Source organism: Thunnus maccoyii, chromosome 4 (genome assembly GCF_910596095.1).
Source record: "Thunnus maccoyii chromosome 4, fThuMac1.1, whole genome shotgun sequence".
In the NCBI taxonomy this organism is placed as follows: domain Eukaryota; kingdom Metazoa; phylum Chordata; class Actinopteri; order Scombriformes; family Scombridae; genus Thunnus; species Thunnus maccoyii.
In genome coordinates this window covers 20,900,600-20,927,671 of record NC_056536.1, presented here as the reverse complement: position 1 = coordinate 20,927,671, position 27,072 = coordinate 20,900,600, and the positions used below count along the sequence as shown (strand labels likewise).

The 27,072-nt window shown below is 42.4% G+C and overlaps 2 protein-coding genes across 9 annotated transcripts; both read right to left on the bottom strand.

Annotated features, from left to right (window-relative positions):
• Positions 1 to 1,870: 1,870 nt before the first annotated feature.
• On the bottom strand, positions 1,871 to 21,533 carry tasorb (transcription activation suppressor b). Of its 3 annotated transcripts, none has more exons than XM_042409064.1 (23): positions 21,427 to 21,533; positions 13,737 to 13,882; positions 13,342 to 13,434; positions 13,149 to 13,221; positions 12,636 to 12,727; positions 12,411 to 12,545; positions 12,170 to 12,294; positions 12,011 to 12,042; positions 11,499 to 11,604; positions 11,150 to 11,253; positions 10,803 to 10,912; positions 10,197 to 10,269; positions 10,001 to 10,075; positions 8,861 to 9,715; positions 7,327 to 7,637; positions 7,130 to 7,232; positions 6,164 to 7,023; positions 5,078 to 5,200; positions 4,661 to 4,820; positions 4,459 to 4,567; positions 4,194 to 4,372; positions 3,923 to 4,057; positions 1,871 to 3,665 (listed from the first exon to the last, which is right to left on the bottom strand). In XM_042409064.1, the coding sequence occupies exons 1-23, from the start codon at positions 21,443 to 21,445 to the stop codon at positions 2,407 to 2,409; spliced, it is 5,277 nt and encodes a 1,758-aa protein (XP_042264998.1). In that variant the 5' UTR covers positions 21,446 to 21,533; the 3' UTR covers positions 1,871 to 2,406. The 3 variants fall into 3 exon arrangements, with proteins under 3 accessions (XP_042264998.1, XP_042264996.1, XP_042264997.1); XM_042409062.1 differs by lacking the exon at positions 21,427 to 21,533 and adding an exon at positions 15,498 to 15,956; XM_042409063.1 differs by lacking the exon at positions 21,427 to 21,533 and adding an exon at positions 15,498 to 15,955 and having other exon boundaries at positions 1,871 to 3,662.
• Positions 21,534 to 22,070: 537 nt separating this feature from the next.
• Positions 22,071 to 27,051, bottom strand: asb14b (ankyrin repeat and SOCS box containing 14b). Of its 6 annotated transcripts, XM_042408549.1 has the most exons (10): positions 26,033 to 27,051; positions 25,290 to 25,452; positions 25,138 to 25,190; positions 24,918 to 25,049; positions 24,657 to 24,815; positions 24,306 to 24,551; positions 23,870 to 24,038; positions 23,239 to 23,773; positions 22,970 to 23,123; positions 22,071 to 22,866 (listed from the first exon to the last, which is right to left on the bottom strand). In XM_042408549.1, exons 2-10 carry the CDS (start codon positions 25,412 to 25,414, stop codon positions 22,688 to 22,690), a joined length of 1,752 nt encoding a protein of 583 aa, XP_042264483.1. In that variant the 5' UTR covers positions 25,415 to 25,452; positions 26,033 to 27,051; the 3' UTR covers positions 22,071 to 22,687. The 6 variants fall into 6 exon arrangements, 5 of the variants coding, with proteins under 5 accessions (XP_042264483.1, XP_042264482.1, XP_042264484.1 ...); XM_042408548.1 differs by having other exon boundaries at positions 25,290 to 27,051; XM_042408550.1 differs by having other exon boundaries at positions 22,970 to 23,075; positions 25,290 to 27,051.
• Between the last annotated feature and the right edge of the window lie 21 nt (positions 27,052 to 27,072).

Here is a 27,072-nt window from a genome sequence, read left to right as displayed (position 1 = left end):
AAGCAATCATTTGACATTGAGAAGACAGTTCAGCTTTGGAACGATATTAAGCCCCTTTCCTAGTAAGCTAGCACGACATGTGACATGAGCCTGCAACGGCCTTCAAAAGACAGTAATGTTAATTCCAGATGATGCACCATCATTCTCAGAGCATTGAAAGTAGGCCAAGCAAACCAAGAACTGAGGAGGAGACTAATTCCAATTTTAAGATAATGGTGATTAATCAGACAGAGTCGAATTAAAACATAACCTATGGTTCTATTTTTCACTTTTAGATGGTTAAATTATGGTAGAAATAGCCCTATCAGTATGCTACAGTTATTAAAACTAAAGTTTTAATAATTTTTCTTACAGGCCTACATGCTTTTGAACTACTACACTGTGGGCTTGGATTCTAAAATAGATTAAATGTACGGATATTGTACAGACTGCAGCGTACAGGCTAGCATTTATTGGAAAACTGATTCTTTTTGTTTCTGCAAATAAAACATGACTGGGGAATAAACTCCAACATCATGTGTGTCAGCATCAGTACCCAGTGGTCCTTGAGGGGGCTCCAGCAGAAAGGGGAATAATTCATTTTCACTATAATTTGTAACCCAAAAGAAAAGTAACACAATGACAGAATGTATGACTGTTTTGGTCACAGGTTTGATACACTTTCTGTAATAAAACATCTAATGGCAAAAATCTAGGGGTCCTTGACATAAATAAGTTTGAGAACCACTGCCCTAAGATACATCAAAGTTTGAAGTGAGACTAACTTTACATTTTTTCAATCACTGTAAGACTGATATTATCCTAAGCATACCTGACTAGTTAATTTTTTCTCAGCTTTCCAAGGTTTTAATTATCATGCCTTTAGGCCTACATGCCTTTGAACCACTATTCTGTGGACTTGGGTACCATGATAGATTAAATGAATGAATTAATACTGAAATTATACATACTGCGATGTATAGGCTGACTGATTAAACTGATAAACTGATTTTTTTTTTGTCCTCCTTTTCTGCGAATAAAACAACTCTAGTGAAGTCTTGTTCAGTTGTATTTTATTATGCAGTATACTAAGCATTTGCTTAATGGAGGGGTTAGAAAACTAAGTTGGTATTTATTTGCTTTGTCTTATACCTTGGTAATAATAAATACTTAAATAAAAATGAAGAAAATGATTACAGCTTGGTGCAAAAAACGATTTTGGTCTCTATCAGTGATTTCCTGTTCATGACAACTGTACAAGGTTGAATTTTATATAACTCACCTGTGTACATTCTTATTAAGGTTCAAAGTTTGCATAATTAAGGGTGTGACCACTTTGATTGACAGGTGGGTGCTGTCACAGGCAGGTCACTACTACTAACCAACGTTGGTTAGTCAACATAACTATGGCATAACCCCAGATTCAGAGTATAGGTGTAGCTGTAGCTGTCACTATTTCAGTGTGTTTTTGGCTCAATTATTTGTAAAACATTGTCAAAAGATGCAGAGACATGGATCAATAGAGGAAGGGGGCCCACAGAGACCACTTATGTATAGAGGCCAGAATTTTGTCCTACACCCCTGCTGAAAACCATCTTTTCCACAGTATTAAAAGGCTTGTTTTTATTTAAAAGGAGGATAGTTTTTACATCAAGCACCAACTACACCTGGACATTCTCATTGAAATATGACCTTTCATACTTATACAGGGATATTTTGCCAGTCGTGTTTATATCAATTTTTACCAAAAACTTGTTATTGCACATTTTTGCACTATTTTGGTCGACAGCTACTTGAAGTTTTAAAAAATTATCCATCTTCATATCACACATACAAATTGTAGATACCTGAAAAAAATGTGGTGTTTGAGTGAAAAGGACAGTAAGACAACTGTGATTTATATTTTTAATGGTTTGCTTGACACTGTCATCAAACCCATCACACAAACAAGATTTGAAATGTTTTATTTTAATAGAATTTAGGACAACCAAATATGTAAAATAAAAAAGAAAACCAACAGCAAAAGTGAAATTTCATTCACTCGTTTTTTTTTTTTTGTTGTTTTTTTTCCTTAAAAAAATATCAGCCTTTCCCCTTGTTCACAAACAGGTTTCAAAACCGGGACAAACAGAAATTACATGATAAATTCCGAGAAGCTGGAAGGCCATTTACATTTGTTGGCAAATATAAATATAGTGGTTTGAACAGGGTCTCAAACAGCTCACATGGAAAGAGTGTACATACAGTTTACACGACAGTAGGACACTCGGCACTGCCTGTATCAATTTTTATTAATGTAGAAAATCAGGATCTTTATTTACTGATTTAAATCAATGTGTTTATGACATGGAAATATATACATTCAGCCAGCTCTAATAGTCTCTGGAGTATGGCGTTCGTGTTGCCCCTTCGATCAAGTTTGATTGTCTATTCAGGGGCATAATTGTGAGTGTATGTGTAGTCCGAGTAGTAATCCTGTGACCCACCCCTGCCTGCTGGGTAACCCCAAGAGCAGGGTCCACCTCCAGTCCTGTCCCCCCGTTCATGTCCTCGTCCTGGCCGAGGCCAAAGTCCTACTGGTGGGACTCCTCTCCCTCGGTAACTCCCTGAAGAACCAGGACCCATAGCACCCCGCATAGGCCCATGATCCATCTGTCCAGGTATGCCACCTATACTGCCATAACCCATACCACACATTGGATGTGGAGGCAGCTTAGGTCTGACTACCGAGCCCCCCCTGGTGGCCACTGTGGGAATACCCACAGAAGCTCCGAGGTTGTCAGCGCAGTTCACCTGAGTCCTGCCCCCCTGACTACCGGGGGTGCTGCCTCTTAGGGTTTCCCCACTCTTAGGGAGCCCACTGGGGTCTAATGAGCCAGAGGGGACCATACCCTGGCTGTTGGCAGTCTTACAAGTGCTGGTCCCTGTTGACCCCCACACACCCTCCCCAGGTCCACTGAGTGTTCTATCAGTATGTTGCGTGGGGGTCCCGCTAGCATTTTTAGGAATGCCAGCCATGTAACCTGGCTGGACTGTGTCACTGTGGTCTGTGTAGGGGAGGGGGGTGGTGAGCGGAGACGTCCCAGCAGCCCCAGCTCCTCCAGTATCTGAACCGTATGTGTGACCCAGCATCATGAGGTGAGGTGGAGGGGGAGGTTTGACCTCCAAAGGGAGGGAAGCCAAGTTGGCTAGAGGTCCTGCTGTGGCCTTGAGAGGGGGCGTAGGGACTGTGGCAGAAGCTGTGGCTGCGGGGCGATACTCCTGCTCCTGAGTGCTGCTGCAGGGCGAGGCGGGATAGGCCGGGGAGGCCGCATAGCTAGAAGAACCGGTGTAGGATGACCACGAGGCTGAAGGACACAGGAAGCTCTGGTGGGGATTCACAGGAAAACCTCCTGGTGACAAGCTGCCAATGTCTGAAGGGCCCATCCCTATCTGGTTGGAGGCTTTGAACTGAGAGATGGCCGTTTTAAGAGCACTATAGTCAGACAGCGTTGGAGTTCTCTCAGGGGTGGCCTGCTGGTCTGGGAGCGGAGGACGAAACTCCTCCATCTCCGGCGGGGGCGGCTGTGGAGGCTTTTCCTTCTCAACATCCGGATTCTGTTCTGAGGTATCTGATATGGTGGGTGGCTCACCATCATCAGAGTCTAATGACATGTCCTCCTCTCCCACACACTCATCATTCACTACTGGGAGAGCAGGAGAGGGCACAGAGAGAGAAATGGAAAAGTAGAGAGGAAGATATTATCAACAAATGTGTTACACATGCATTCACAAAATCAAATGTGTGGAAAGCGACTCTGCTGAGTAGTACAGCCATCTTTAACTGGCAAGATAACAGCATGGAACTCAAGAAGGCAATTTAGCAAAGCAATTTTACTGCAGCAAAATGAAATGAAATCCCCGGCGTGTCTGGATGTTAAGTGCTGCTGATGACACTACCCACCAGTAGAGGGCGGCGTTGGAAGCTCATTTTGATTGATGGAGCCAATCAGGCTGTGAAAACCGCTCATAATGTCATCAATGCTCGCTATCACTATTCCATTTCTGGAGTATTGTAGGAACATCTCAAACGGCCTCTCTGTAAAAAACAAACACCATAAAACATTCAGTTTAACTTTTTAAATAAGTCAAATACAAGGATATTATTTATCTAAATAGAAGTCATTAACTGACAAAAATGTCATGTTAGTTAACAGTGATGAGAATGAAGATACCTGTGAGGAAGATAAGGTGCCGCTGCTGCGTGTGCTGAGCTTGGAGCTTGATCAGGCAGTCCAGATCTGGAGCCTGACGTGACTGGGTGTCACACTCGTGATAAGGGAGGAACTCTACGAGGTGCTTCTTCTGATAGGCTGTGAGAAGGTTTAGCAGGCCCATGGCGTTGGTGTTTAACCTGTGACAAAACAGCAATAATTAACCTATACAACCATACTACCCCTGAAATATGATTGCTACTATTCTGGGTACTGAGATACTGACCTCCCCAGTTCTTTAAGCTTCTTCTGGGACTTGCAGTGCACCTTCCACTGCCAGGGGTGTTCAGGGGTGCTCTGCTCCTCCAAGAACTTCAGCAACCCCTGCAAACGATCTGAAGAAAACAAGCAGTACAAGCTCTCATCAGCATCGTCAGACTGATATTTCTGAAACTCACATAGCTACCACAAAGAACAGAGAAACTTACCCTGTGTGATAAGGTCAGGGTTAAGGACAAACTCATCAGACACCATGAAGCCTCCGGACACAAACAGCTCATTATAAGTGTGGTTCTTGACATCGTCCAGAGTGTCGACTCCAGCGAAGCTCACTGAAGGCAGTTTCTTCAAAGACACCAGTGCCGGGATCTGCCGGGTGAGGAGATTTTTACAAATAGAGTTCTTCAATCACTTTTTGTTTTAAAACTCAGATCACATCAGAAAAAAAGAACCCTGTCTGTAAAAATAATTCAAATCATTCAACTTCAATACTCTGCAGCAGATGTAAAAATTCCATGCGGATGCCATTATTCATTGCCTGAATCAGTTGGTTCTGAATCATCTGAACTACATATTGGAAGGTGAGACAGCGACAGTGATAAGGAGGAGACAGGTGGTGATTGTACCTTGTGCACGTGCGCAGCGATGTCCTCGTTCTGAATGATGATGAGGAGCTTATCTAAACTCCCACTGTTTTCTAGAAATGTCTGTGGGCTGCACTCGCTGTTGCCAAGACTCTTCAAGTACTCCTTTGTGACAGACGGGAGAGACATAATTGTAAGAGATAGATAGATGAATGTGTGCTTCTCTCTTACACACTAACACAAGTACTGACTGACACAAAGAGCCGAGCACTGACACATGGAACACATAGTGAAAAAACAGGAGATAGTGTAGCCTGTCACATTCCCACCGTCGATGTCTGTTTTCATTTGTGTTTGTCTCTGCATATATATTTTCCTACTGCAGAAAGTTTCTCCAATAAAAAGGTGACCCAGAACAAGCATGACTATGTAACATGGGCAGTAACATTAACACTTTGTAGAAGTACTGAAACAAAGTTGATTAAATGATATAGTAATTTTGACAATACAGTAAATTTGTCATTTAGAGCTGCAACAATTAGTCGATTAGTCAATCTACAGATAACAAAAAAAATCAGCAACTATTTTGATAATCTTTTGTTCACCATTATTTAAGCAAAAATGCTGAACATTTGCTGGTTCCAGCTCCTTAAATGCAAAGATTTGTTGCTTTTCTGCATTTTTATAAACATGAAAACTTTTGGTTGGAACTGTTGGTTGGACAAAACAAGATATGAAGAAGTCAATTTAGGCTGTGTAAAATTACAATTATTTTTCACTTTTTGACACGTTATAGGCTGAACGCTTAATCGAAACAATATGCAGATTAATTGATCATGAAAATAATGATTAGTTGCAGCCTTTATGTCGTTTATCAATTTTAAATACAGTGGAAGAGCCGATTTCAGATTCCTGAATGTAATGTCAAAATAATATTGTAAATAAATATCTTTGGGTTTTTGGGCAGTTGACTGGGTAAAGCAAACAATGTGAATAGGTAATCTTAGCTTCTGAAAACTTGTGAGGCACATTTTCTGACATTTTATAGGCTGAACGATTCATTTAAAAAAAAAAAAAAGTCTGCAGAAGCTTAAATTTCATGACCACGCTGCAAACTTCGTATTGTACCTTAATCTCTTTGCAGACAGTGCTCTCTTCCCCCTCGTCCGCAGAGTAGATGTAGAATTTCACCGTATTCTTTGTGACGTCCTTAAAGATCTCCACAAGGCTGCTGAAAACCTCAGGCTTCAGCTGACCAATGAGGCTGCCAGCCAGCAATCCAGTCCCAGTGCCAGAAGCAGTGCCTGGGTTTTGGGAGTTGTTCTCTGGAGAGTCTGCTGTGACTTGAGAGGGAGAATACATCTCTCCACTCAACTCTGCTGACGCGGCTTCTGTTTTAGTCTTAGTGGATGCCGCTTCTTTGACAGTGCCTAGTTTGCCACTCTGAGAGGAGTTGCTGCTCTTTGACAGGGAGGGCTCGACTTTAGTTTTTGGATTCTGGATGGGGGTGGGGGATGGTGTTGTAAGATTAGATGTTGTCACTGGGGGAGGTGGAGAAGTGACCTTGGAGGGAGCAGGTGGGGCTGGGATCAACTTGTCCATCTTCTCACACAGTGCTTTAACATCCGCTTGAACGGGGACAGGGGACACGTAGGGTACAACAAAGTCTGAGAAGCAACTGTTGGGCAGCCAGCAGTGGCGGGGGGGCAACCGCGGGGGTAGCTGCGAGGTATAGCAGATGCGGTTTGTCTGCATGATGTTTTTAATGTCAGATGTGAGGCTGTGAATTTCCTGGTTGAGTATGGTGTCCAGGCTGATGGAGGGCCTGAAAGGAACCTCCTCCACCACTGGTAACGTAGGTGGTGCAGTCGCCTTTTTAACTTCCACGATTGTAGGCGTCTTCGGCTCTGGGTGGCTGTCTGCCGCTGTCACAGCCTCTGGCTCTGGCTCAGGCTGGGGCTTCTGCTCAGGAAGAGGCTGTGCTTTGTCTGGAGGAAAGCAGACAGGAAACTTGTCACAGTGATGCCTTGTGAACTAGATCTAAATATGCCTATAAAAGGGAGAGGCATGCGTGTACTAACTGCTTTGAGTTACCTTCATTGGTGGGGATAACCCAGGTCGGGTTGTCTGAGGTGTGAGCTTGGTCTGGTGGGGATCCTGCGCTGAATGGACTTCCAGGGCTACAGTCCATGTCCTCCTAAACAGAGCATCAGTAGTTATTTTTAGGTCTATGAACTCAGTTAATGCATGGTAAATTATTCCAGAATAAACCTAAAATCAGCTGTTCTCACCTCCATGTAGTTTGTTTGTGATGCTGGCTCATTTTGTTTCCTAAGATCTGGGTCAGAGAAAGCAGGTTCCCCTGCCCCTGGACCCGTCGAGGGTTCACCGTGGTTTGACTGCGCAGGCATTGAACCCTGAGCTACGGCTTTGTTTAGAGTGGCCAACAGGATCTTGAGAAGGCGCTGGGTCTCGTTGACTGCTGAGGAATGGGTGTTGCCACAGGCCCTCAGGTCAGTGTCATAGATGCCCATGCTTTCCATCACTGCTGTCAGATTGTCGCTCTGTCCGCCCTCATCTCCAATCTCATCTGCTTGTGCTCCTAGTGGGATACACACAATTAGAGGCAAATGCTAAACTGGGTATATTAGTCTTCTAGAATAGCTTGAGCTCTCAAACAGCTAAAGCTAGGTTTCATGAGTACAATACAGGAAATATTAAGGATGTGTATTATTGCAAAAATTTTAAACTTTTACAAGTTAAAATATTATTTAGACAAACGTAATGCTGTCACCATAACAAAAAAAATTCTGTTCTGTTTTCTGTTTCTCGATATAAGAAAGAATTGTAATGAAAAGGTTTTCATGTTATAATGAGAGAGTTTACTTGTTATAACAAGATTCTTCTTTACTTTAACGAGGAAAACTCAAAACAGACAAAATGCTTATTCACATTAAAACAAGTACATTTTATTTTTATGTGAGATTTAATGTCAGTATAACGAGAAAGGTGTTGTATCAGGTGACTGTATCTGTATCTCATAAAAATAGCAATGTTGCTGCTGCTGAAATTAATGCACAGGGACGTTTGAATGACCTGATGAAGTCTTATTTCCTTTTAGAGCAAACACATAATGAAATTCTCCTCTAACTAAGCAGCCTAGACAGAGTTGTTATCAGCATGCAGACTCTTGGAAGGATATTGTGCACTCTGCGTCTCTATCTGAGAAAGAACCAAAGTGACATCCTGGATGGGTTTCTGAAAGCCAATGGGATATTTGTCACGATAAAAGTACCTACTATTCCCAGTTTACCTTAAAATTATTAAGAGAAGAGAAAGGTATTTATAACAAGAACATTTTCTCGTTAAAAGATATTTTCTTACTATAATGATAAAATGTGAGGAATATTTTTTACTATGGGTGGCTGTTATTTAAGTTACAGATTCAAACAACATTAACTGCAGAGGCAGGGTTTTTTCTGGTTACAGTACACACAGGAATATGAACAGCTACCTGGAGTAGTAAAAAAAAAAGGCATGCATCTTGATATAAATATGTATGCAATGTAAACAATCAGATTTATTTTATTTTGGTGTACACTGAGACACCAGCTGCTTGTTAATAAAGTGCCCAATAGGCAGAAATGTTTTTATTCGCAAAGCAGTTACTGAGAACTAATCAGACTGTGTTGTGAAACTAATATAATAATCATTATTTCAGAAGAATTAACTTTGAAGGTAGGTGGTGGAAATCCGTCCTCAAAAAACTTAAATTTTATTACATGATTTAAATCAATTTACACACACAGCTGCAGCTCTCCTCACCTCTACTGGGCTCCCCGTTGCTCAGCGGATCTGTGCGTTGGTGTTTGTTCACGCCTCCCCTCTCATCTCCCTCAAATTTCCTCTTCAGACTGTTGGAGTCCCACGCCCCGTCCTCGCCCCTTTCCTTCCCAGGATCCTTCACTAGTGCTTTTTTATGGAGTTGAATCAGCTTGAGCAACTGTTTCATCTTGTCTTTATCGTACTCATTCTGGGAAAGCCGCAACCTCTGGGGCTGAGGCTGGGGCTCAATGTGTGGTTTGTGCTGTATCTGGGCCCCGTTTGAATGGGCCAACCCCGGCCTCCGTCTGCTGCTGTCTGAAGGCGGCTTCTCCTGGGCTGGCCTTTCTGAAGGTGGCCTCTCCTGGGGTAGCCTTTCTTGGGGTTTCTCTGACCTGTCTGAGCCCCTGTCTGAGCCGCCCCAGTCAGAAACAGGGCTGTATTCCACTGGGGCCGGGGCAGGTGTGGGGATGGGAACGGGGATGGGTACGGGGTTCCGTATTCTTTCAATGATGTCCTTCGCCTTGTTCAAAGGTAAAATATAGTTGGCAGGGTTGTGAACATAAGAACGTAGCACAGCATCCATGTTAAATTTGGGTCTGGGCACCGGGAGCGGGTTGGTCCGATCGTCCACATTATATTTGTAGTCAGGCAGGATGAATGGTCGAACCGTTCCTGAATCCATGCGAGTTAAGTAATCGGTGGCCTGTCGCTCCACCCCAGAGCTCAAGTCCTTGCCTGGGTTGGGGCGCAACTTGAAAAGGGCGTAGTGCAGAGCAGGGATGAAGGGCTCCATGGAAGACAGGGTAGCAGGCTGTGGCTCCGCCGTCAACGGCTCAGGCTCGAATAGTCTGGATGCTGAGATGGAGGACACAAATGTCAGTGTTACAGTGTCACATGAATGCACATCTGCTCTATGGAAGTTTTCAGAGACAGGTGCCTAATAAAAGCCACATATTTTACTCAACTCTATTACGCTGTTGCTGCTTATTCATCAAATATGGCCTTTTTTTTTTAAAGAGCAGGAGCTATTTTTTCAATAGGTAGAAGTGGGGAAGATCTTTGTTATATGTAAACATTTGCTTACTAATTAAATGGTCTAGTTGTCAGACAAGGTATGGATAGATAGTGAGTAATACTTACAATACTTGACAACCACCCTTGACTCCTGAAAGATGAATAATGCTTGCAGGTTCTTCTCAGTCCGCCCCCGCCGCTCTATAAAACAAACAGAAACTTTTTTTTAGAAGCTGAATCTTCACCGGAGGCAACAAGTAGGTGTTCAACCGACACAAGAGGGAAATATGAGAAGAAAGTAAAAGAACAAGCTTTTTGGCACCTTTGGACTCAACCATCTGAGCCGAGGACAGCAGGAAGAGAAAACCCCTGTCAAACAAGGACTTCACCAGCACCTAAATAAGCAGAGCAGACACTGCAGTCAGAAACACCAGGATGCATCTCCATCAGACCATGTGAGCAATCGTGTTACACATGTGTGTTGCTGGACACTTTTTCACCTCTCCCTTGTATACACCTGTACAACAGCAGTTATTACTGACAAGTTTATTGTATTTGACTATAGTTACTGAGGAAAACCCCAAAAGCATGACACATTTTCTCTTCACCATTTTCTTGTTAAAGAGGCATACAAACAGTTAATGCTACAAAATTACACAAGCTGATGATGCATAAATGAATATTGTGTAAGAAAAGCTATTTTTATTCTTGTTCTTCTCTATGTGCTTTCTCAGAATTTGAACAAAGAGGGATCCGAAGGAAAAGCTGTTCGAATGATTCTGGACATCCTGAATCTTTCGATTAAATTCAGCAATCATTTTGTTGACAAACTATGATTCAGTGCAATGATTCTGTGCCTTTTGGGGAATTTCGTGTATGAGAACCTCTTGCATGATTCCTGGTGGGTAAAAGCTACAGGGTGACTCACCATCCTGTCCCTCTCCAGTTTGTTGATCAGTGCTGCCAAGCTGCCGCTGGTCGGTTTGCCTTTTCCATCCACCACCTCAAACAGGCTGCAGGACATCCCACACTTCATTACTGCGGACGAAGAGAAGCAAGTTGGAATACAAAGCAGGCAAATAACTTATCTAGGTCGCCATTTATTTTTCTGTATGCTCAGTTTTATCTGATATAATGCAAAACTTCTGTTTATAACTGAGACAGTTGTGCAGCATATGCATTCATAATAGTTTTAGAAACTGAACTTGCCCTGGGCATTTTTTTTTTTTTTTACCAGTCCATTATAAGATATTCAAATGTGTGGTGCTGACTGACCTTCCCGTGATGCGCTGTAGGTGTCCCAACAAAAGAGCACAGAGGGAATCTTTCGCTTCACCTGGTCGAGCTGCATACCCCGATCCACCTCCAGCTTCTCAGGCCTGTTTCATCAGAAGGCAAATCATGACCAATTCCAGAAAAAAACGAACCATGATGTCCGCATATTGCCAAATGAAATCTAACTTCCTCTTGATAGCTACAAGTTATATGCAATGTTATAGTTCAGCTCATAAAATTCTCATAGTAGCAGAACACTTTTAATGATTAACAGAGGAAATTCCAGTAGCACTGAAGATGTGTTCCTAGAGATAAAAAGAAGAACGTGCAAGACTAAAGGTTTACTCACAGTTTGAAAGGTAGATATGGGCGCGAGGAGGATCGTAAACTGATTGGGAATAACTCCTGGCCCTTGTTCACCAGTGGACCACTCCACACGGTGTAGCAGCTTTTCCCTGCAATGGCATCAACAGCAGCACAGGGCAAAGGTCAGACATGATACAGCCAGAGAGAAGAGCTCATAACTTTTTTTCTCCTTTAGAAATTTTAGCTCTGATTGTTTTATATAATTTGGGTCATTTTATGGTGTGTAACTGATGACTAAGAGTGAGAATGCCAATCAAAATGCTGAAGTTAGATAGTAGGAAGTTAGTTAAAGACGTAATACTGTGATACTGACTAACAAAGTGACTCTGTTGCAGACTGGCCGCAGAGTGCTTTCCGCTCCTGGTGTGAAGTGGCCTTTACAAAAATCCCCATTTACACAGACATGACACTAATTCAAGACAACAGATAGAGCCTTAGTTGTTCCATTATATATTCATCAAAAGTAATCAGCGAAGATTAAAAAAATGTTTTTACCTCTACTTCCTTCAGGGGAAATAGTGTTAAACCTGTTAAGGAGAGAAACAAACAAACAAACAAACAAAAAGCGGGGGAGATGTTAAATGTTTCATGCAAACTTCCTCAACTGCCTGAAAATACTTGCTAAGTTTCACCATTTCCTGCAGGAATACGTACCTGTGTGCAGTCATTGGAGTCGCTGCAGCCTCCTTGCCTTTGTACTGAAAGGAAACCACAGCGTAGGGGCACACATGCCTGGGCCGTGCCTTGATCTCATCGAATGCAAACTCGAAAAAATATTGCTGAAAGATGAAAAGAAAGTCAAATTAAAACACAGACATACTCACCAAGAACTTAAAGCATTACTTTGCTAAAATAAACACGATATAAGTGAATGAAAAAAAACAAACATGTTTACCTGCGTGAGCTCAAAAGCCCTGTAAGACAGCAAAGACGTAACCCTATTGGCACTTTTCGACAAATGACAGTCAAACTTGGGTGTAGGTTCTATAGCGTTCTTAGGCGTGTTCTCGTGGATGTGCTTTATTCGGCCCTGAGAGACAAAATACATTAGTTGGCTTGAAGTCCCACAAGAATTAGAAATCTGTCAACATTACAAAATGAAACAGAATGGTAGGCATACCCTCATAACTTTAAAAACGATCATGTCTCCAAATGAGCCCACTTCAAATGGATTGATTTGTAACAAATCGGAATATTTCGAGAGATAAACACCTACAATGACAAAAGAACTAAATTAGTAAAAAGAGCATCATAATCAAAATGCATTTGAGTATCATGTTCACACGCTAGAAATCTAACAATGAGAATAATGTAATTACTTGTTCACAACGATCCAGACAAAGCTTTCATTCCTTGAGTGGGTACTCAGTCGTGAATCAACATTTAACTGACATATTGTTCTGTATCTGAGCCAAGCTTTTAATAAGCCACATATTAGTCGTCCTCAGTTGAAACTTTTCTAACCAAACATCCTTAGATGCCGATCAATAACAAAGATGTTAAGTTCCGAAATGAAATCAATTTAAATAAGGAAACTAGTTTGGCTGACAACCCTCAAAACTATCATAAGCAGTCATTCAAAAACTATAGTTTCATCTACTTATATACAGCGACATGCAAAAGACCAACTTACCCACTGATGGATTTCCTAGTGTAGTTATCCTGGAGTGCCCGACCGACAAACCCTTCTCACAGATCCACTGAAGCTAGACATACAAGAGAACATATAAAGCTCTGAATCACATAAAAAAATCATTCCTTATAACTTCTCCATTATCTTTTATATGGTTTTATATAGATGAGTGAGGCTTTGCAGGCAGGCCAACCTTGGATTTGTCGGGATAAAGGAAGCAGTACGACTCAGTCAGTTCTTGTTCGGTCCGCCCCTCCTGCTTCATCTCTCTCCGCTTCTCGATGAACTGGCACACAAAGGGAGTGGAAAGTAAATGAGATACAGCAGTCTGAACCTCATAAACTCTTAGCACTTTAATAATACATGGCTCTGGTAGAATGTGTAACTTGGAAGATCGCATGCTGAAAACATTTATTGCAGCTTTGTCACATGAGCTACAAGAACATTTTTGGAATTACAGCACTGCAGAGTTAAGAGAAGACTTCTTTAAAACGAATGATTTTGTTGCAACCAACAAGCAGGTGTCATTATCAAAAAGGGAGAAATGCCCATGTTAACATTGTGGGGTACAGGAAGACAGTGACCAACCTCTTTCTCCAGCAGCTCATTGTGAATGAGCCGGGCCTTGCAGTAGGAGAAGGTTCCTCGTGATGATGAGTCTAAGTAAAATGAGGAGACAATCTTCACAAGGTCCTCAAACTCCCGGCTGTCAGGGGGCAGAAACTGGTACAAGCCTGCACACACAAGGGTGAATCAGTGCATTAGCATATCGCATCAGCAGAATAGACCTGTGTGCATGTGCAGAGGAGGATCAGAGCAAAAAGTAGCATTTCAAACCAAAACTTTAAGTCGACCTGCAGGTCAGCCACATCAAACTGGTTGTCTGGCATGAAGATGTCAAGTCTAAAATACATGGCTCTTTCTGACACATAACAAGGATACACATGCACACACTGTGTCTGGACTTTAGCTCAATATGTAAGTCACATATTCTCATATAAAAAGACATGAGGTGCAAGAGGAAATGATGCAAGTGAATGCTTGCAGGCTGGTATTCTCTGTGTGTTTAGTTAAGCTCAGTCGGATTGCAATGAACCAGCAGCATCCTATGCTGAACTGCTAAAGCCAGCTCATCACAACAGGTTACTGAAATGTGCACTGGGAAAGAAAGACTCACTATGATTGGGGAAAACACTGAACAACAACAGTAACTAGAAATCCTTTACATCAACAAACCACTGTGCAGGTGCCTCATCTGTCTGTATTTACATAAGGTTTATCCTGTCAATCCAAACACAGGCAAAGAAGTGAAACGACCACTAGCTGACTACAGACTACCTAAACGGAGCACTATCAGCTAACAAATAGTAAACATCTCTGATGTGAGGCAACACGATGAAGACTGGAGACAGTCCAATGGAGTGTACACACACACACAGCCAAGTTTGTCTCACAGCTCTTATGTTTCCAACTTGGCCAATAAAGCATTTTACACATCACATATGCAACCTGCTAGGGGAAAAGTTGACCCCAAACACTGCAAGCAGGGCTGCTGCCTATGAGAGGCTGAATATGATAAGTCCTGCCACTTCTGCTCAGCTTTGCATACATGCAAATACCTGATGCAAGCTTTGTAACAAACACTGTCTATCTGCCAACCTTTTCTGAAGTATGATGGGGCCGGTGTAGGGCTGCATAGAGGAATGCTCTGAGGAGTATTGGGGGTGAGGTGTAAAACTGATGCTTTGAAATACTGCAAGACCTCAAGTGGGAACACGTGCACTTATAACTATTCAGACTTCATTTAAAGAGTCATGGCACTGTGGAAACACTTGAGATAGATGGCTTGGGGTGTATGTATCCATGCCCTTCACTGAGGTCAATGACACCCACATGTTGTCAGGTGATGGCTGCAACACTATCATGACACCAGCAGCGTTACAGTCAATCAGACTTATGGTCTGTGGTCATAGTGAAAAGGTGAAGAAACCAAACAAGGTGGGCTTTCAAATGAGCAGTCCTCAAGTGCCGCTTTCACAGCAACGTAGCTGCCTTGCTGCTCACTGGTAACTTGGATACCTGAGCCCGACTACCACAGCTATGTCTGTTAAAACAGCTCACACTGCACCTATCTAGCAGGAGTTAAAACGGCTCACACTACACCTATCTGTCAGGAGAATGACAGAGATATACTTTAAACCTAAAACGACGTGGGAACATTTTGACAAACTCGTTATACCAACAGCTAGCGCGAGGCCAGTCAGCTAACTAGCAGGCTAGCAACATGCAGCACCAGAATTATGAAAGACAGGACAGGCTCTGTTCAAAATAGCAGCGATATGGCACCACCTCTCCGCTCTCTAGTCTTCCTCGGGATTTGGAAATTTCTCCGTGGCAGCTCCTCCGTCGGTTTCTGGCCTGGCAAGGGAGAGCTGCTAAAGCTCCGGGCGTCCGCCTGCACGCTCCTCTGCCGCTCAGGGGCTTTTTGTTCGGGCATTACACTGTCTCCACATCCAGGCTGATCGCCATTTTGGTTGGCTGTGGCCGAGGTGGCGGCTGACTTCTTGTGGGGTTCGCCTCCCTCCGGTTGCAGATCGCCCGTGTCGGTACATTCTGAGTCCTTTTTCCCCACCGCGTTGGGGTTCAGGGCCATTTTCGGCACCGTGCACGTATTACGGGCAATGGAGCTGTAATGATTACGGCGCCGCTTCACACACACACACACACACACTCTCTCCTCCTCACCCAGCCTCCGCCATTGTGAAAATGACGTACACGTTCTTCTCCACCACTGCAAAACGCTACCGTCACTGTGTTTACATACGAGAGAATCCGCGCAACCCAGCGGCAGAAAGGTGTACTGCAATGTGTGAGTGATCACGGAGGTGACAGAGTAAATATTGCTTACTGTCATCTTCAAACAAATAGTTACTGAACTGAAAAGACAAAGGACAATGGACATCACGCAAAAGAGACTCAGACCTTGGCACTTTCTAACATTGTTATTTATGCTCTGTATTTTTGTTCTCACTGTTATTTAATGATGTATGATTGCTGATTATGTATTATTATATTGATTAACATTGATTGATTGTATTATTACTTATTGTTAATTATGTATTTTATTGAAACTGTTCTCTTTACTACTACTATTTATGTATATATGATTTTTTCCTGTGCAAAAACTCAATAAAGTATATTTAAAAAGTAAATAGTGCATAGAATACAATCAATATGTAGGATGCAGCCAAATTGAGCAATGAAGCCCTGACTGAACATGACCACTCTACATTTTAACTTTTATTTTCCTTATACCTTTTAAATGCTATATTTTTATTAGTATTATTAGTATTATTATTTTGAATGCTTTTTTCCCCACACAGTTTCACCTCACACACTGTTGACTAGTAGATGGCTACTGATATACACACTTAAAACCATGTAGGTTGATTAAAGGTCCAGTGAGTAGAATTTAGTGGCATCCATAGATGTATATAGACAACTAAATACAGGAACAGCGCCAGTCTTTGAAGCAAATTTGACATAGTGGCCAAACTGTGTAATTACAACGTCACGTGATGCACACTGACCCAAAAAGACTTTTTCCCATAGACCTACATCTGTAAATCAGCAGATAATTTTTTTTGAGCCTTACAACCCCCATGAAATGACTCATTTCATTATCAGAATTTGATCCATTCGAAAATGACCAAATTTTGAAAATCTAGAAGAGCTGCATGATTGATTTGTTTTATCCCTATTCAAGTTAGCTGGAGGGCTAAACCAGAAGTTACCCATTTCAGCCAGTAGAGGTCTCTAGTGAGCATGCTCAATGGGTGCGTGTGGCCCATGGAGCATGCGCAGTATGTTTTCACCCAGGTAATTTCTTTACCGCGGGAAGTGGCTTTTTTGCTTCATGCGCCACTGAGCAACTTTCATAAGAATGAACAGAGTCCCACCTCTGACGCTGTATCCAATTCTCTTTATACATCCATGATGGCATATAGCAGAATAGATTTGGCAGATATGGAATGTAATATTCATAAGTATGTTTTCATTAGTGTATAATCACCTGAAAATAAGAATTGTTATACTTTCGTCACAGTAGAATGAGGTCTCTATATGTATATAGGGCAAGGAAACTTGACATAGGGAGTGGGTCCCCCTCCAGAGAGGCTGCCATGTTGCACCGCCACGTTTCTACAGTAGCCCAGAGCAGACAAACCAAACACTAGCTCTAGAGAGGGCCTTTCACTTTTTTGAGTTTCACAGCCACCACAGAGGCAGGAATTCTTCTAAACTAAAGTTTATTTTTGGCTGGACCACAATAGCGGAGCCAGCCCTGTCCATCCGGCTGTCTGTCAGTGACGTACTCACACAGTGTGATGAAGTTACATCATTGGTCAGCCGGCCAAGTGTTGGAGTTTCCCCATTGGCCATTGCTCTTTCAAAATGAATTGTCTTGAACAATTTTCTATTACGTCCCCACCTCCACTGACTGCAGCACATTCCACACTGATACCAAGTATGAGTCGTACTCAACTTCTGACTCAGAGAGAGAACAAGAATTCTGGTTTCCGGGAGCTTTGTCCTTTGTACTTTGGCTCAGATTATACATGGATTTCTTACATCTGCACGGATTTATACCAGGATATTCAGTGAGGAATTGAACAATTTGACACAGAAAGCACACACCATACACAGCACCTGTCTGCACCGCAGCCTTGTGAAGCCTATCCCAGCCATGGCTTAAAGAGCTTCTTTGGTTTCCTCCATGGGCACAGCAGATGCAATTGAGATATAAGCAAATGTGGTGACCAAGGCACTTTTGTATTGTTAAGTCTCAGCGGCTCACTAAGCACTTATACACAACTAAACTGCCTATTTAGTTTTTTTTTTCTTTCTCACAAATTGCTTAATTCAACACTCCACTTAATACAGCCCCTGCTTAACCCCAGCTACTTGGACATTGTAAATGCAAACATGCATAAATACCAAATGTTTAATACAGCTCCCAGGAATAGAGCAAGATGGGAGTCAACAGAAAACCAACACCTCACACCTGTTGTAGAAGAGAATGTCAAAACCCCTGACAACTCTCTCTCAACCAACCAACCCATCCTAAAGGAATTCCAAAGACTCAAGCCACAAGCCCAATTTCAAAAACTGGTCCATATGAGAAATGGCAGCATTCTCATCTTCCCCAAGGATATTTCCTCCCTGAACTCTTTACTCTCACCATGGCCCGAGAAATCACTTAATGGAGTGCAGTTCTCCTGCAGATTAGCACACAAACACAACTCTATGCCCCCATCTGAAACCCCTACAAAACTGCTGGTCATCAAAAGCATTCACACAAATATCACAGCGCAAAAACAACGCATCAACAGCTAATCCTCCCAGCAGTCAACCACCTTCTCAACCCAACAACAACCTCTCAACCCAGACCAAGCTGCTGGCCTTCTCCATGAAGGCTTCCACATGGACCTTTTCCAGTACAGAGTGGGGAAGGCACGGCCCCCTCCCATTATCAAACAATCATATATCCATTTACTGCACCGACCAAGTCGTATGCCTGAGATGCAGAGAAAATCACCACCACAAAACCTGCACAAAGGAAAAGAGAGAAGTGAAGTGTGCCAACTCTGCAGGTGAATACTGCCTCCAAGACCTGTCCAGCATATCTTCCATACATGACCCCAAAAAGCCACCACCTGCCAGACTCTCAGCCGGAAAGCCCTCCATTCTCACGAAAAGCAATTTTTTCTTTTTCTTTCTCACACCCTCTGCAATGGTGCTCACCATCTACACATAATAAGGGGATAATAAGGGGAGGCAAAGGGGAATTAATTCAACTGCTCAACGAGAAGAACATTTCTGTGGCTTGCATAAATCAAACACTGTTATCAAACAAATCATGAATTCAGATCCCTGGCTACAACATCATAAGAAAAGAACAGCAGACAGGAGATGGAGGAGGAGTAGCAATCCTGATAAGAAATTGATTTCAGTCTCTCATCAGAGGAACTGAAAGGAAATGAATATATTGCAACCTAAATGAAAATACACTCATATCACCCTATCCGAGTCACCAGCGTCTACTGTCCCCTGGAACAAAACCCTCAGCGGCCCTGTTTAAAGCTATTTCCAACCCCAGTCATTCCCTCATGATGGGAGATCTTAATGCAAAGCATGTAGACTTCCACTGTAAAAAAAACAAAACAAAGTGGCATAGCACTCAAACAGATTCTAAATAACACAAATCTGTCAATCATAAACACAAACAAAACCCACCCCCCAAACAGGCAACACAGACATTCCAGACTTGATTCTGTTGCACCCCTGATCTGGCTTCAAAACTTCATAAGTTCTTCACCACAAACCATCTCTGCAGTGACCACTTACCTGTTCTCACCACATTCTCCTTTCATCCCCAAGTGACCCCAAGGAAGTATAACTACAAAACAGCAGAATGGGAAATATACAAATCAAACAAAGAAGAAAAACTAAAGAACACCACTCTGATTAGCACCCCCGAAGGTCTAGACCAACAAGCAACATTACCCCCTCACCTCCTCCAACTCATAAGACATAAAAGGAAGCTGCAAAACGAATTCATAAGGTTCAGGTTCACACCCAAACGGAAATAAACAGACTGCAAAGCACTATTAAAATACGATATACCCTTCACCAACAGAAAACCTGGAACACATTCTACAGAAAACTCAACCTCACAAAGCCAGTCACCATTCAAGAAATACAACTGCACCTGAAAAAAATGAAAAACAAAGCACCAGGAGAAGACAATGTTGACACTATACTGATAAAACAAGCCCCAGCCTATTACCTTCAGCACCTTGGACAGTTCTTCTGCACCTGCCTCATGGCTGGTCATTTCCCCTCAACCATGGAAGATTGCAGTTGTTACTGTGATCCACAAATCAGGAAAAGACTCGGACAATGCCACAAGCTACCATCCCATTAGCTCTCTCAGTCACATAGGAAAACTGTTTGAAAAAGTACTCACCTCACGCTTCAACAACCACATAGAATCAATGGGCGTCCTAGGAATTCACCAAGCCAGTTTCAGGAAAGGGAGAGCCACCACAGGCAACATCCCTTGATTATCAAAAGACATTCATTGAAACTTAAACAAAAAAGAAATAACCCTGGCAATATTCTTTGACATTGAAAAGCTTTCCACAAAGTATGGCACAGTGGACTCAAATACAGATTACTGGACACCAATCTCAAACTCCCAAACCCACCCAATCCATCATCTCAAGTTTTCTCAACAACCGCCAAATCAAAGTTAAAGTTGCCTCCACCATCTCAACACCTTTCACTCCCCAAGCAGGAGTTCCTCAGGGTGCAGTTTTGAGCCCCCTTCTCTTTCTTTTATACGTTTCTGACCCCCAGCCACTACAGGCAAAGTCTCGCAGTTCACAGACGACCTCTGCTACTGGTCTAGCTCCAAATGTCCAGAACTAGCAGCTAAAAAACTTCACAAATGCATAAATGAAACAGAAAACTGGTCAAATATGTGGACAATCTTCACTAAAAACCCACACCTGCAGCCCAACAACAGTGTCAACTTGACACTATAAAATAAGAAAACCAGTATCAGCAAAGAAGCGATGTTCCTCGGTGTAACATCCCAAAACAACACAACTTGGACAAGACACATCAATAACCTGGAACAAAAGGCAAACAATCAACTCAGTCATCTCAAAACCCTCTGTGAAAAGCATGGTGCATCACCCTCTACAATCAATGTCTACCTGTCATATATCCGACCACTCTTTGAATACTCTGTCCCCACCTGGATCACTATTTCTCACAACCAGCTGCAACGCCTGCAAACAATGCAGAACAAAACACTGAAAGTGACACACAGACTCCCATTCTACATCAGTAATCATAACATATGCACCATAACATGTATCTACACTGTAAGACAAAGACATCAAGCAATAGCACTGAAATACTTGAGGACAGCAACAAACAATCTTACCCTCCAGAAAACTATAATGGAAGCAAAACTAACAGTTGACACCCCCCTGTCATTCATTCTACAGCTGTCCAAAAAAAACCCAGCCACCCAACCCCCCATAACTGAGTAACCAAACCTATATACACACCTACATGCACACACATAAATCAATGTAAGAGACACACACCAAACACAAGGTTTCTCCTTTTTCAACCTCAAGAGTCTCCGGCTCCTTCGGTCTCTACTGCCGCCAAGCAAGACAAAATAAGACATAAGACCACCTACAATGGAAAGAAAAGGGCATAAGCCCTGAGCTATCCCTCCAGGCTCATGATCTTATCGTTGTAGTTCATTCCAGATTTATCGCGTTCTGCAGCCGAGCAAGCAGATGCCCTATCTCAGTCTGCACCTGGACTCCCACGCCATGATTGCACGACTGTCGGAGGAGTGTGCTGACCCGGCGCGTGAGGTCCGCGGCCTCGGTGCCGGCGGGGAGCGTCACGTCACTCCTCGGGATGATGTCGGCAGCTCACCCGGTGATGCGCCTGGGGCTGCTGCACGTGAGAAACCTCCACCGTTGGTTCGCGCGGCTTCGGCTGCATCCGGGCCGGGACAAACAGTGCGAACCCGCAGAGTAGGAGAGAAAACAGCTTTCCATGCGCCGGGAGGCACGAGGGGAGAGCGCACAGTTAAAGCACCCCAAATAACTATCACTCTGACAAAACACTCAATACAGAGTGAGTGTTAGAAAAACGGGAGACATCCGCAGATAAAACAAATGAAAGAGCAGGGAGAGTTAACAGATAATTAGAATAGTTATAATTAGAAGTACGTTCTTTTTCAAATCAAACATCCCAAGATATGAGTGGAAAGTATTGTTCTTGCAACTGCATTTATAATCGTTAATAGCTTAACCATGTCATGTGATATTCTACTTCAGTACACTTCAACAATAAATATTACTGGGACCACTACAGAAAATTGCAGACCAACATTTAATATCCGGGAATTCACACATTGGCCACAATTTCACACATTGACCACACACGGTCCAGTCTTGTTTCTGCATTGCTTCTTTAGGACTCATTTATCCAGAGGAGTCACAACTGTATAACAAAGAGTACATTTACAGAGGGTATTTATATGTTACTGTATTAAGTAGGAAACATGCACACTGCACTTTACATACATACACTCATGGTTTACACTCTTCTTGTTTTTTATACTCTTATTATTATTTCTATTACTATCACTACTTTAAATATTTCATTTTATTCCTTACTACATTGTTGAGGAGCTGAAACCTAAGATTTTTACTCTGTTATGCTTGTGTAATGAGATTTAACACTAAAGAACTTGAACTTGAACTAGCTATTAAAAAACTTAAAAGTACAGAGTTTTTGTACAAATAATATTGCAAGGAATAAAACACATAAAATATGTTGGAACACAACAAGATTTCCAAAACACACAGTAACAGATACAAGATACTTATTGTCTTTGTGCCTCTATCACAGTGCTATCTGTGACAACTATAAATGTGTTTTTACTGTGGGTTAACCATGCTGCCCCTGCTGTAAACATCAAACTCCTTGTAGCGTATGTAATCTTTCAGCCTTGGAGGAAGAGGAAGGAAGTTGATGAAAACTGGGGCTCTCAAGCGCAGGCGTCTGAAATGCTCCCTTATCCGCAACCGACACAGGTGTTTCAGGCTGCGTGCATTTCCTGAAAAAAAGTCAGTAAAGTCAATAAATAAAACATAAAGTCATTGATACACTTTTTCCAACAGGTCAAAAAATAACAAATGAGGGATCACAGCAGTTCTTACTTTGAATGTGACAGATCTCTGGCCACTGTTTCTGCTCCTTCAATGTGTCCTTGAGTTTGGTGCAGAAGGTGACATGGTCGGTGTAGTCCAGCATGATGCGCACCACCTGACCAGATAAGTGCATAAGCCAGGACACTGTTATCACCTCACAGAACTAGAAACAAACAAAAAAGACATAATGTAGGACTCAAAGAGAAACCTTGAAAGGAAGTGTTATTCCACTGGTTCCACTATTTATACCCTTTTCTCTCAGACACGCTTCATCTCACCACCATGTCTTTGATGACCGAGGTCGTCCAAGGAGCGTAGCCATGGGAACTATCACCATAGGGACAGTCAAAGCAACGCTTAACATCATAACCGTGGTTCAGAATCATTCTTAACATGACTTCGTCTTTCAAGGCATACTGCAGTGCTGAGGGAAAGTGAGTGGTGTTGACACGGGAGTAGTAGTTTACATTTGCCCCAAACTTCAGCAACGTGTTGATCAGCTCATAGTTGCCCTGTCTGAGAGCCACCTGCAAACAGTTGATAGGATCCTGGTTCACCATTGCTCCAGCCTCTAACAGCAAGCGGGTGCACTGAAGATCATTGTTGGACACAGCAAAATAGAGGGCAGATCTGCGCTCATCATCATAGCTGCGGCGCACTCTTGGGTGCAGCATGAAGTTTGGATCATAGCCAGTGTTGAGCAGCAACTCGACACAGCGAACATGCCCCCCAGCAGCTGCAGAATGGAGAGGACTCATCCCACTTTCCTTTACAGCGTCTAGCTCAGTCACTGGGATGAGGTGCTCCAGTGCCCTGTCAGAGAGGAGTCCTTATTTAACAATATAGCAGTGGTTCAAACTCTGTTTGAGAAGTGTGAAAGCTAGATGTTGTAACATAGACATTACTCACAGTATGTGACCATGGTATGCTGCACGGTGAATTGGCAGGTGTCCACTGTAAAGAGGTCGGTTGGGATCTGCTCCATGGTCCAGCAGCAAGGAGATTATGTCAGGGTTTCCTGATGCCGCAGCATCGAACAAGATAGTGCCTGACTCTGATTCATACCACACGTGGGCTCCTACAAAAATACAGATACGATAAGAAAATGTATTTTTGGCAATTTTCAAACAGTATGGATGGATTAATCTGTCCCAGAGCCAAGACATTTATCAACTCAGTCTTGTATGAATTCTTTTTTCCAACTGTTCTGAAAAGCCAAAATGCAAATCGATTTTTTTAATTCACTGCTATTACACCATGAAGTCAGATCAACTGAGTGAGTGAAGCCATATGGAACCCAGATACTTTTGAAATCTGTGCACTCAAATCACCTTAGCTCACATACCTTTCTGTAACAGGACCTCCACCACATTTAGATGTCCATTCTGTGCAGCCAGAGCCAGTGGAGTTTTCATTTTGATGTCACATGCATTTGGGTTAGCACCAGACTCTAGGAGCAGATGGACGAAGTTCTCCAAGCCTAAAAATGCGGACTCGTGTAGAGCTGTCCTGTTTAGTGGTCCTGTTTGATCTACTTTAGCATTGTGGCGAAGCAATAGTGTTGCCAAGTCATACTGGTCATTCAGAATAGCTACAGAGTAGGAGAAAGAAAAAAATATTTAAAAATTTGCAAATATCTTTAGATTTTTGGTAAGAGGGGTGCATCTTGCATTCAGATGAACTTAGTGTCCTATACCTGCCACTAATGGAGAATCCTGCTCATCGTTCTGGAGATCCGGGCTACAACCATTCTGTAACAGGAATGTGGCGTTCTCTCTGAGTCCATGAACCACAGCTAGAAACAGTGGCGTCTCACCCTGAAGAGTACGACACTGGGCTGCCCCAGGAGATGATCCTGGAACCCAAATACCAAACAACCGATCAACATACCAGAATTTTTTCCTTTTTTAATCTGTATGGCCAAACATTACAGTCATACTTTTAATATCCTTACTACCTGAGAATATAAACTCCAGTATCTTTTTGCTCTCCTGGACTGCGGCCTCATGCAGGGGGATCCATCCTCGCTCATCAACTCTGGACAGAGTCTCTGGTTGCTCTGCCAGTCTGTTCAATGCATCATGATCACCTGCATATGAAGTATATATCAGAACTTCTGGAAAGATTAATGAAAATTTGCTTCAGCTTCAACAGCTCAAAGAATATCATCATCTTACCCTCCTTGATTGCTTTGAAAATCTCATCAGGGTCTTCGCTGACTTTCAGGTCACTAGTGAAAGAAATTGCACAGAAAAGCGATTCAAACAATAAACAAAGATACACAACCTACAGAGAGAAGTATTTTACTTCAACATGGACAGACATTAACCTTGGATTCAATCCTTTGAGCTTTCTGTATTGAATCAGACTTTGTTCAATTATATATTGGGTTGCCTCATCTTCATCCCAGTCATCCTCCGATTGATAAAAGACATCTTCTGTTTCCCTGTTCATCTGTTAGTCCAGAAAGAGTCAATGCTCGAGGTGTTGCTCTGGGGAGACACAGCCATAAGGCAAACAAGACCATTAAATCTGGTACCTGAGACCTCGCACGCCACTCGCTTGCACCCAACAGGGAAAAGTGAACAACAGCAGAGTGCAGCTAAGCAGGGAATAGCTGCAGACAGTCTTATTCTTGTTGTTGAGTTTATTGACACTAAAATACATGTTAAATAATGAATATAAGGATTCTAATGAGCAGATCTAATTTGACCTAGTTTTTTGTCCACTATCTCTTAACTTTACAGGCCCCATGAGATCATTTTTCCCGCAGAGAATTGGTAGTATTTCTCTCTCAGTGTAGCCAAAAAAAAGCATGGAGAGTCCTACTACAAGGACAAGTGCTGGTATCATTTACCAGTATTGCTCAAACACTAACTGAAGGTAGCAAAGGAAATGTCACAAAGAAAACAAGACATGTTTACAGCATTACAAGTGCTCTTAAATGATCTGGAACATGAACATTTAACAGCAACAAATAATAAAGTTCAACAGGTTAATTTATACAACAGCAATGGCCTAATCAGTTAGGGTTTTTTCTACATGCATTACTAATTATTGTCTGGTGTTTACCGTCAGTCAAATGGCTGTGCTCCTCTCGTGGCTTTTACAACAGTCGAGCCAATGGACTCCTCAGTAACCACACACATACTACAGCTATTTATAACTCTCCTAACCATAAATATCAGATCACGGGGCCATCCCAGCCTGCACCTAGCTTTGACCTACTGAGCTCTGCAACAACTGACCCCATTCAGCTCAGATGTACATTCAGACATGACACAGACAAGAACATATTAAAAAAAAAACAGCTGGATCACTTTTCCAGTTACAAAATAGGTGAAATATAAATCTTTGAGATTTGATTTCAAACAACAAATTTAATTTTAGCCTTTCATCAATTTGTTTGGTTGAACACTGCATAATACCATATAAAGAAATAACAATGCAGCAGATGCAGAATACACATCAATATATTATGAGATTTTCACGAGTGTATAGACAACATTAGCTCACAGTGAGGCAACAACAGCCATGCAGCTGACAAACGGAGGCAAGTGGGCAATGAGAAAATAAACAAAGGCACCAACAGACAGGAAAGGAAAAGAATGCACCAAATATTTACACTGATGTGCAGCAGTCTACACAAGCAAGATCATCAAGATTTCCTAGCAGCACTAGTTTGTTGGCATCAGTAATAACTGGGTTCTTCTAGTTCTTGTTACGATGTGCTCATGTGTTTTTGATTTTAGAAAGGTTTTTTTCACATTTGGCTTATTGCTGCATTACTGTTAAAAAGACTCTAATTGTGTTCCAAAAGCAACGTTGCCTGGAAAGGACACAAGAACTTGTGCAAAAACTCAAAAGGCATACATGCAGTGCTGCTTTTATTGCTTGAGTGTAAGGGAAGTGTGTAAGTGTAAGGCAGAGTTATCCTTTTGAATGAGTAATTGAAGAACAATTACTGTACACTAGGCCGATTATTATGTACTGTAGGACTGCATGGGTGATAAACATGTGAGTTGTGTGTAGAGACAATATAAGAGTCTGCATGCAAAATGTTTCTACAGTTTGTTAAATTTGTTAAAACCAGTGCAGTTTTTATTTTAATT

Excerpts from the sequence above, each read along its gene's own strand:
- asb14b (XM_042408548.1), bottom strand. The coding sequence starts at position 25,414 with ATGAACAGGGAAACAGAAGATGTCTTTTATCAATCGGAGGATGACTGG. Across the intron at positions 23,774-23,869 it reads GCATACCATGGTCACATACT|GGCACTGGAGCACCTCATCC; the intron begins GTGAGTAATGTC and ends CCTCTCTGACAG. Across the intron at positions 22,867-22,969 it reads AGAGATCTGTCACATTCAAA|GAAATGCACGCAGCCTGAAA; the intron begins GTAAGAACTGCT and ends ACTTTTTTTCAG.
- tasorb (XM_042409062.1), bottom strand. The coding sequence starts at position 15,801 with ATGGCCCTGAACCCCAACGCGGTGGGGAAAAAGGACTCAGAATGTACC. Across the intron at positions 10,270-10,802 it reads AACTGGAGAGGGACAGGATG|GTGCTGGTGAAGTCCTTGTT; the intron begins GTGAGTCACCCT and ends CTGCTTATTTAG. Across the intron at positions 7,233-7,326 it reads CACAAACAAACTACATGGAG|GAGGACATGGACTGTAGCCC; the intron begins GTGAGAACAGCT and ends TGCTCTGTTTAG.